The following is an 8,951-nucleotide window of genomic DNA, read 5'->3' as shown; positions in this document are numbered from 1 at the left end:
TTGACACTAGGCAAAGTTGCTCTGACGGCCAGTCTTAGGGTTCCTAGGTTTGAAGGACGAACGACAGAACAGCCGTCTCTTGTCCCTGCTTAGACTTAGATGTGAAATCAGAGGAAGGAGGGTGGCACCCCTGGAACATCTGTGGTGCCTCCTGAATGCAGCACCTCAACCTCAGCCTCCCCATCATTTAACCCGCAAGTTAAGATCTAAACAGGCTTTATCCTTGCAAGACCGGGGTGGGAAATGGAAAAACGACATGACAATAATAACCAAACAAAAATGCTTCGATGGCCGTTTTCCATCATGGAAATTGCCCAGTATCATTTCTTCCATATTTCTTTTCCGTTCTGCTTGGGTGTCTTACTACATGCAAACTGGCTGCAGAAACTCATAACATAACAGAGCTAACGGACCAAACGCTGCAACAAACGTGCTCGGCCTCTGCTCTAATCCAAGCGCTCCTGGGCAAGCTGGAGTCCAACATGGCATCGCCTCCAGTCATCTGGAGCAGCTTCCACAGCACGAACTTCTTTTTAATTAAAGTCGATTCAAATTTCCAGGTAAATATTCAGACAAAGTCTCAGATACGTTAAGAAAGTTGCAAAGCAGGGGCTGCCCATCTCTGATCTGACGTTGTTCTGTGACTCAAGCATTGCAGACACACACACACACACACACACACACCCATGCACTCTTGAGAACTTATGGTCAGAATGACACAGCCCTACCCCACTCTGGCTGGCTTCCCTTCTGGACCTGTGCTCAGGGCCTATGGAACACAAGCAAATCGATTCCAAAATAGGTTCAAGAAAAAATAAATTAGGAAGATTAAACTGCGTGACACCTCCCAATAAAAATGATTTTTGTGTCACCCACTCCTATGAATTCTCCATGCTGACACACACCCAATTTCTATCGAGAGGAGGGTATGCTGGGGTTTGTATACACACGTGCGCGTACGCACACGCACATGCACACGCACATGCACACACACAGTGAATACCCTACTAGAATGCAATATCAGGCCAGCCAGACTTCTGGTTAACCAACGTCCGCAAAGTGCTCAACCCCTTAGGTGTGAACAATTTACCTTGCAAAACACCCAGGAAAGACACAATTGCAAAATGAAAGGAGCGTGCACACCTCAAGTGGAAGTTTATGATGTTTTGGTTCACGATGAACATCAGTCTCGCCCACTAATGTCAGGCAATAATTCACTGCTGAATAGCAGCCGTAAAATATGATCACTAGTGGCAGGAATGCAAGAGGCAGAGAAAGAGGGAGGGGCGTGTTCTGGCCAAATAGCTAAGCAAAGAGGTCTTTTCCTTCTGGGGGCGACATTGACCTCATCGCCTCAACTTGGGTCAAAAGTTTTCGGATTTTACAAACACCTTAAAGTAAATCAGGGTGGTGTGTGCTTTTAGATTTTTATCTGTCTTTGAAATTTTAACAGTCCGTGGGTTATTTTGAAGTTCCTAGGCACCTCTAGATGACTGTAGCATTTCTTTGCTGTATTTCTTAACAGCACATGCCTATAACGCATGCCACGGGAAAGGCTGCTGATGCCAACAGTAACACACACACACTCACACACACACACACACGAAACATAAAAGACACCCAAATTGGCACTCTCCTCACCTCCTTTTCCCCTGCCTCATGTGATGTGTATACTAAAGGAGTGAAATTATGGTCATTAGAGGCAAGGGTGCAAATGATGGGGACCCATACCTTTCAAACAAAACAAAAAATCAGTAATTTTGAGGGCAGCCCATGGATAGCTGCAGTCTAGCTCCTGGACCCCTGAAACCCACAGTAAACTTCCTCACTCTCAGCAAACCCCCAAGTCCCCTTCTGCCCACCCTCCTCAAGTCACTTGTCACATTGCAAAGAACTCCGCAAGGCCCTTGATACACATAGGAGATTATTACAGGGCTCGGAGAAGCCAACTCTGTAATTACTTATAGCAACAGTATGATGTCCATTATTCTAACCCCTGCTTTCAGTAGCTCACAAAACTTCCTGCAAAATCCTCCTGCAGCCCCAGAGCTTTTCATGGCTGGGCCTCTGCCCAAGAGGTGGATGTGGTCCTGATAACCTCTAGGAAAAGCAAGACAGGGTGATTAGAAGGAAAGGGGAGTGGTGCTTAGCGAGCGAGGGTGGTGGGAAATTCTATTGTTTAGAAGAATAAATAAACCGGCCAGTTTTGCTTTTTATTATTTCAAACAACAGACTTGGCGGGCCAGCCTTCCCTTCCCAACTCAGACTGTTCCCCTGGGTGGGCTCTGCTGAGTTTGCAGGAGCAAGAGCCGAGCTCCAGCAAAACCATTAAAAAGGCTGCCACTCAGAGCTCGTGGAGCAGAAAGTTCAGTTGTCCCGATGGCTGGGCTTTTCTCAGGAGAGCCGCTGGCTCGACCCACCCCACGTGACCCTCTGCTCTTGCCTTGCAAATGTCCATGCTTCACCAGTCCCACCACTGCTCTGGAAATTAAATGTGCTGCCCCAGGTGGCTGAAACAGAACTGTTCTTATATAAACCCCCCAAAATAAAAGATGGGAAATGCCAGCCATGGTTTATAAGTTTCCTGGTCGGGTGTTATCTATCATTGCTGGCCTGGCTGACCTGTATCTGGGGACACTTCAAGGTCAAGCCCTGCCCACGGCCTACTCTGCGAGGGTTGTCTCTGTGCACTTTGCATGCTCAGGCTCCTGGGAGTGTCCTCAGACCACACATGTGGAGACGTGCTGCACTCTGACCTCCCCGTCAGGGGACAGACACCCTCCCCAACCTCCGCCAGGTGAGAGAGAACCAGCCCCCATCAGCCTCGGTCCACCCTCTGATCAACAGCACACTTTGCAAGCTGACTGTGTTGGGTTTACAATGCAGCCACAGCCAGGAAACACATCTTTTTTCTTCCCCCCAAGAGAAAATAACCGTCTGTTCTGTTATGCACTGAACTCTCAATGTTTATTTCACTGACACCACATTCCAAGCAGCTCAGACAATAGCAAAGAAAAAGAAAAAAAATCCTTCTACAGTGTCTACTCAGTCTTGCCAGCAAGTAAATGACCCTCTGGCACCTGGTGGGAAACTCGATGCGTGCGTGGGAAACTTTGGGCCCGTGGGAGCAAGTTACCTCTCTCTTGCACTGGCATCGGGCTCGCTAGAGAAAAGAGCTAGAGCTCCCCAAACTGCCTGGCCTACTTATCTGCTCCCAATAGTGCTTGTCCATCCATCGGACCAGGCCAAGCAGGTCAGCAGACATCTCGTTGTATGAATTCATTGTATGAATTGTATATGGAAAAGCCTTCGGTATTCAGAACTCACTCTTCCAGCAAACCAAACTCATCAAATCCTGGCAAAGAATCAAGTCATCTGCACGACCTACGGAAGCGCCCTCAAGGCCCTGCTCTAAAGCTCATGCATGCCCCTCCTCGGTTTATACGGAGACTTATAAGACACAATTTCAGCAAGTTTGGGTGTCTGCCTTCCTGGCTCACCAAAAGTTGGAGGTGGCACACAGAGGGAGGAGGAAAGGAGCCGAAGTCGACCAGGGTTCCTGACAGCAAGTGGAGATGATGAGTGACAGACAGTGTGCATTCGGGGAAAAACCCAGATGCTGCAATGGACACGGGAGTTGTGTGGGCGCAAGAGACCTACGCCCTTGTCGCATCCTCTCTGGGCATCCATGAAATTCAGTTCAGTACATGAGTAATAAACAACAAATGGGCCAAGACAGCAAAAAAAACCTTCGATTGCATTTAGTACGTTCTTTGCAGAAAGGCGGGAAAGTATGAAATATAATTCTTGAAGTTATATAGATGATAGTTAAATTATTTGTTAATCTGGCACTTATTCTTTGGTTACTCCTTAGAGGCAATACTAGATGGGTGGTGCTTTGCCACACGTGTCATCAACATACGTTTTCTCTTCCAGATGTGATCCGTATAACTACTCCACACACATTCCCTCAACTCACACACCCTCTGCTCCCTGCCTCTCAGCCTCTGCACTTTCTACACCAGACCCACTGCCTGCTCCACCGAGATGCACAATTTAAAGAAATGATTGCTGAAACGTGCTGTTACATGGTAGGATGGCAGAGTAGACCCGGTCTTCTCATTTGCAGAGAACATTTATTTCCCCTTGACTATCTCGAGCTAAGGTGCAGAAATACAGCAATGAAAAAGTCGGGAGCAAGGCCATCTCAGATCAGACAGCGCTGCTTTATCAGCCCGAATCATACAATATCCTGTGAATTCCAAAAGAAGACTAAATAAGACGAGAAAGAGTGTCACATGGAGTCACCAACGTATCTCTGGGACGAGACCGAAGTGTGATTATCAGCTAACACAAAACGGGACCTACTGCCTACAGTCTTAGAAAGGCTTTTCATCCAAGCAAGAAGGGCACCCTGTCGGGTCAGCTGCAACTCATTGTGATCAGAAGCCTGCACAGAGCCGGGTGAGCGCATAGTCCCAGATGGACAGGTGCCCCCAACGCCGCTGATGGACCGAGGTCACCCAATGGCCCCAACATCAGCAAGCTTCCATAGAAAGAGGAGGAAAGCTCATGTCCCCAGATCACACCATCTTACTCCACTTCAAGCGATGTCTATGTGCCTACAACATCCGGGGTTTTCCTCTTCCCATCATGTGGCCCCATTAGCAACTCCAGCAGCACCTATACTTTACTCCCTCAGTTTCCCTGAGGGAATTCCAGATGTGGATGCACCGGCCAGAAGGGCTGAAGCAAGAGGAGCAGGCATGTCCCTCGCCCCAATGCACTTTCCTCAACCGCCCGGACCTAACAATGCTCTTGCCTTAGGCACAAGCCCAAGGTGGACAGAGTACATCATTTAGAATGGCATAGCAAAGCTGGGGGAACACCTCCACATGCACACCAACCCTAGCGAAGAGGTGAATCCACACTCTCCCATGTGATTCCCAAGACCACCTTCCTATGTCCCTCGCTAAGGGGTGAGGTTTTCACTCATGACCTTGACAGTAACGTATCTCTTTAGCTCCAACCTGTATCACTCATCCACTAGGCGCAAGGTAGTAAAATAGCATGAGATAACATCCATCCCAGTGGGGACAGACCGTCTTTGCAACAACAAAATGACTGCACCTCGTGCCTACCTTCTTCAGCTTGCCACTTTTGGTGCCCACGAAGGCCAGAGAGTGATTCTTGTAGACATATGCGATGACAGAAGTCATGCGGTCCCGGTCCTCTGTGAAGACGGGGATGCCACGTACCATTTCAGACACACCCAAGGGGGCATTCATATCCAGGCCACAGAAGTTATCATCAATGGTTAAGAGCTGAAAATAAAAAAGGAAAAAAATTAGGGGCGAGAATTAGGGCAATTGACAGAGGTATTGGGTCAGGGAACTAGAGAGCTAGAAGAATCCTTAGAGATGAATCATCTGGCATAAATCCTTCCTTTTTTACATGAAAACCTCAGCCCCAGAGAAACTAGGTGACCTGTCAACAGTCATCTAAGTAGCCTGCAGGACGATGGAAAAAAACCCACAGATTTCTAGAGTCTCTCTTCACTGTACTCCCATGGTCTCTCTGTCCCTTCTACAATCCCTCCAGGTGCCATCTTGGTACCGTAGACTGTCCATCACCACCATCACCCCAGGAAGCCCTGGGCCAGCACCCATGAGCATGGGCTCCAGATGGTTCTGTTCAGGTGTATACGAAGGTTTGCGGCCTACACGTCGACACATTTACTGTTGAACAGACACACAAAGGAGAACTCAAAAGTACAGAATAGAGAACCAGAAGCATTAATACGTGAATGACAGTATCATGACAGAGACGTATACAAACAATTGGTTGGGGGAAATAAAAGCAGAAGGTTGATGAACGAATTCAAGAAGCCACAGTGGTGCCTCTTCCCAGGATCAGGCTCCTTATTTATTTTAAAGCATTGCAAAGACAGGCGACCCTGGTCTTGCCATACCTATACCAGCATTGCCAAAAGTATCTTCCATGGAAGCCAAGACCCCCAAGACGTTCTACTATTAAAGGGTTTCTTGGGCAAATAATTTTGGGAAACATAGTACCGTCTAAAATCATGTAAGAGATTCATAATGATTAATTATAAGAAAGGTCTGAAAAGTCTTTTTAGGAGGAAATGTATTTAACATGATCTCAGCCTTTCCCAAAACATTTCATTCCCTAAACCGTTTTTGACCGAAACACCTATTAATATTTCTTAAAGAGACTATTCCCTGGATGTTTTCCCCACAATGCTTCAGCTGACTCTCTCCCTGTTTTACTCCAGGCCTCCAGATGCCCACATACGCAGAGGGTCACAGCTGGGTTCTGACCTGCCTACTGGAGAGCGGCAACGACCTTGACAATGGCTGGTGAAGAGCCCTCAGTGCTCCCCTCTGAGCAGTTTCTCCCAGGTTCTAGCTGCCTACACTGGACTTTCCCCTCTTTCTCGGAAGACCTGGGTGGCCTTCGAAGAGTTATTCTGCCTTCCATGCTTTTATTTTCCACTCGATAAAGAAAACAATCTCCGCTTTTTGATAGTCTTCCATAAAACGCATAGAGCTCATGCCTGTAAATGTCTTTGGACCTTTCAGAGAAAGGAATGAAATAAAATACAAGGTGTCGCTTTCTAAAGGCTTCCATCCAGCCAAAGGAAAAGGCATCTGGAGAACCAGCAGGCAGGCTCTTGCAGGGGAGCTGTGTGACAGTGGCTACCTCTGAGCTTTCCAGGGCTGCAGGGTGGCGGGGGGGCCGGGGGGGTGGCGCTCGGCTTTCTACCAGAAGTAGGGGAGACAGGCATTGTTCATCTCAGGGAAGATAATGTGTTGAGCATTTCAAACTTCTCTCTGACCTCTCCCCTCTTACTTATCATGGGGTGGGGGGCAGTCAGGATGGGGAAGGGGTGAGCCTGGGCAGACCATGTACAGAGAAGACAGCTGCTCCATGCCTCTGATCACCTCTGGCCTCTCTGGCACGGTATGGTCCAACAACCCCAGATCAAATACAACTTCTACCCCTTCCCCTCCTCCCCCCCCCCACAAAAAACTATAGGCATCAATGTTAGGAGGAAGCTTTCAAAGTCTAGTCTGATCTTTATGGTTCTTTCCTAAAATGAGGAAACAAGACAGGAGGCAGGTGGTAGAGAGTGAAAGGGATGGACAGAAAAGAGGAAGAAAAATCCAGACGGAGGGAAAGACAATGGCTTCTCTCTGTTGATGTAACCACAGCAACCTGCCAGGCAATTCGAGGGCAGCCCAGAGCATGCTGGGAAACCTCATGGCCTAGCACGTTCCTGGTTCTGGTTCATAAGGAAGACTTGTCCCTGACTTTCCTAGCCCTAAGCTGTGCTGCAGGGACCTCTGCCAACAACAAACATGCTTTACCCATTAAGGACCATTTTCTGAGTAGATAAGGCTGAATGTCCACTCTGCATAGGGGGAAACTGAGGCAGAGAGCAAGGCAGTCCATGTTTCACAGTCTCCCACCACCCTTGGCACAAACATGCACTTCATTGGCCTGGGGACGCTTAGGCCGCTCGGCCCACAGAGACGCATTTCTAAGTGGCCAATTACTGAAAACCATTCTTCCCCTTGGCTGGGCGGAACACAAGTAAATAAACAGCCACTTACAAAAAGACAGTGTGCATTTGACCAACTGTATCGTTGAATCATTGCTTGCTCAGAGGCAGAAAGTCAGGGACCTGTGAGTTCCTGCTGCTGCGGCACCGTGCATGGCAAAGGGGCCCGGTGAGATATGTTTTCATCAAAAGGAAGTGAGGACAGCTCAGCCTGGTGGCCTGACGGCCGGGACTCTGCTGTCTTCAGCTCATGACAGCTCCCTGCTAGGCCCCGTTGTTGGAGCAGACAGATAGACAGGTATGAGCAGGAAGGTGAGAAAGCCACTGAGGCCCGGACGTGATCACCATGAGCCCCAATAGGCTCTTAGAGGAGCTCGAAGCCCACAACATCCTGACCCAGAGATACAGGTGGTCTTTCCACGGAGACGCATGCGCAGATCAGGCCCTCTTCACCTTTGGCCTAATTCCTTCCTCATTATACAGCTACTATAATAAATTAGCATTGCTGTTAAGGCTGTACCCATCATGCATCTGATGCCATGACAATTCCGAAAAACCCAAACATGGCAAGAAAAGGGGTGTCTGATTCCAAGAAAAATCACCTTCTTTCTACATAGAGCCCACTCAAGATCGTGAATTTTCCACCCTTTGTTAGAGAAATAGATAAAACCCCCAAACCCACAATAAGGCAGGGCAGCTCCCTCTGAGCTTGCCCGCTCTCCAGTCTGAGTGTATATACTTGGCTTCCAATAAACTTGAGCTGTTGCTTCATGCCTTCGCTGTCCGTCTGTGAATCTAATCACCGAATCGCCTACCTGGTCTCAGCCTCCTCATCTGTACCTGACAGTCATCCCCATCATTGCCTACCTCCTAGCGTTGGCTTCAGATTCCAGTATGGCAAAGACTGCAGCTGTGGTGCCTGATGTGGTGTTTGAATTCCAGGGACGATGGTGACTTTCTCCCCAGATTTTTCTGGCTCGGTTCCTCCCTCTGAATGGGGCCCCAGGTGATGAAGGGGTGATCGAGGCCTTTGACCAGGCACAGCCCAGGTCTACATGGATGCCGAGGTCCCTCACCTGTGGCATGAGGTGGCCTTACTCTTTGCTTCCTCAGAGCTGGGGCGGTGGAGGAGATTTTTAACACTAGAGTAGTGGAAAAAACGCAGGACTTGGGTTTCCATAGCAGCTGAGCTGCTTCTCAACTATACAACTCAGTACAGGCTCCCCCTGTTCTCTGAGCCTCATTTTCCTTGACGGGACCATTGTGAGGACGGGGTGGGGTAACAGGTGTGAAGTCAGCTGATAAACAGGAAAGCACGTGCGCAGTGTAAGGTGATATTTCACGTTCATTCTTTCCGTGGAAATCT

General features: G+C 48.6%; 1 protein-coding gene across 7 annotated transcripts in view; it reads right to left on the bottom strand.

The window, feature by feature from the left end:
* The window catches only part of LOC105291646 (plexin-A4-like), a 331,962-nt gene that overhangs the window by 235,800 nt on the left and 87,211 nt on the right, over window positions 1-8,951 (bottom strand). For all 7 annotated transcript variants that reach the window (XM_023530311.1, XM_023530313.1, XM_023530316.1 and 4 more), the window contains exon 3: window positions 5,142-5,324. In XM_023530311.1, coding sequence (XP_023386079.1) covers window positions 5,142-5,324 — 183 coding nt within the window. The remainder of the gene's footprint in view (window positions 1-5,141; window positions 5,325-8,951) is intronic.

Source organism: Pteropus vampyrus, unplaced genomic scaffold (assembly GCF_000151845.1).
Source record: "Pteropus vampyrus isolate Shadow unplaced genomic scaffold, Pvam_2.0 Scaffold48, whole genome shotgun sequence".
Taxonomy (NCBI): domain Eukaryota; kingdom Metazoa; phylum Chordata; class Mammalia; order Chiroptera; family Pteropodidae; genus Pteropus; species Pteropus vampyrus.
This window is presented reverse-complemented; position numbering and strand designations above follow the sequence as displayed.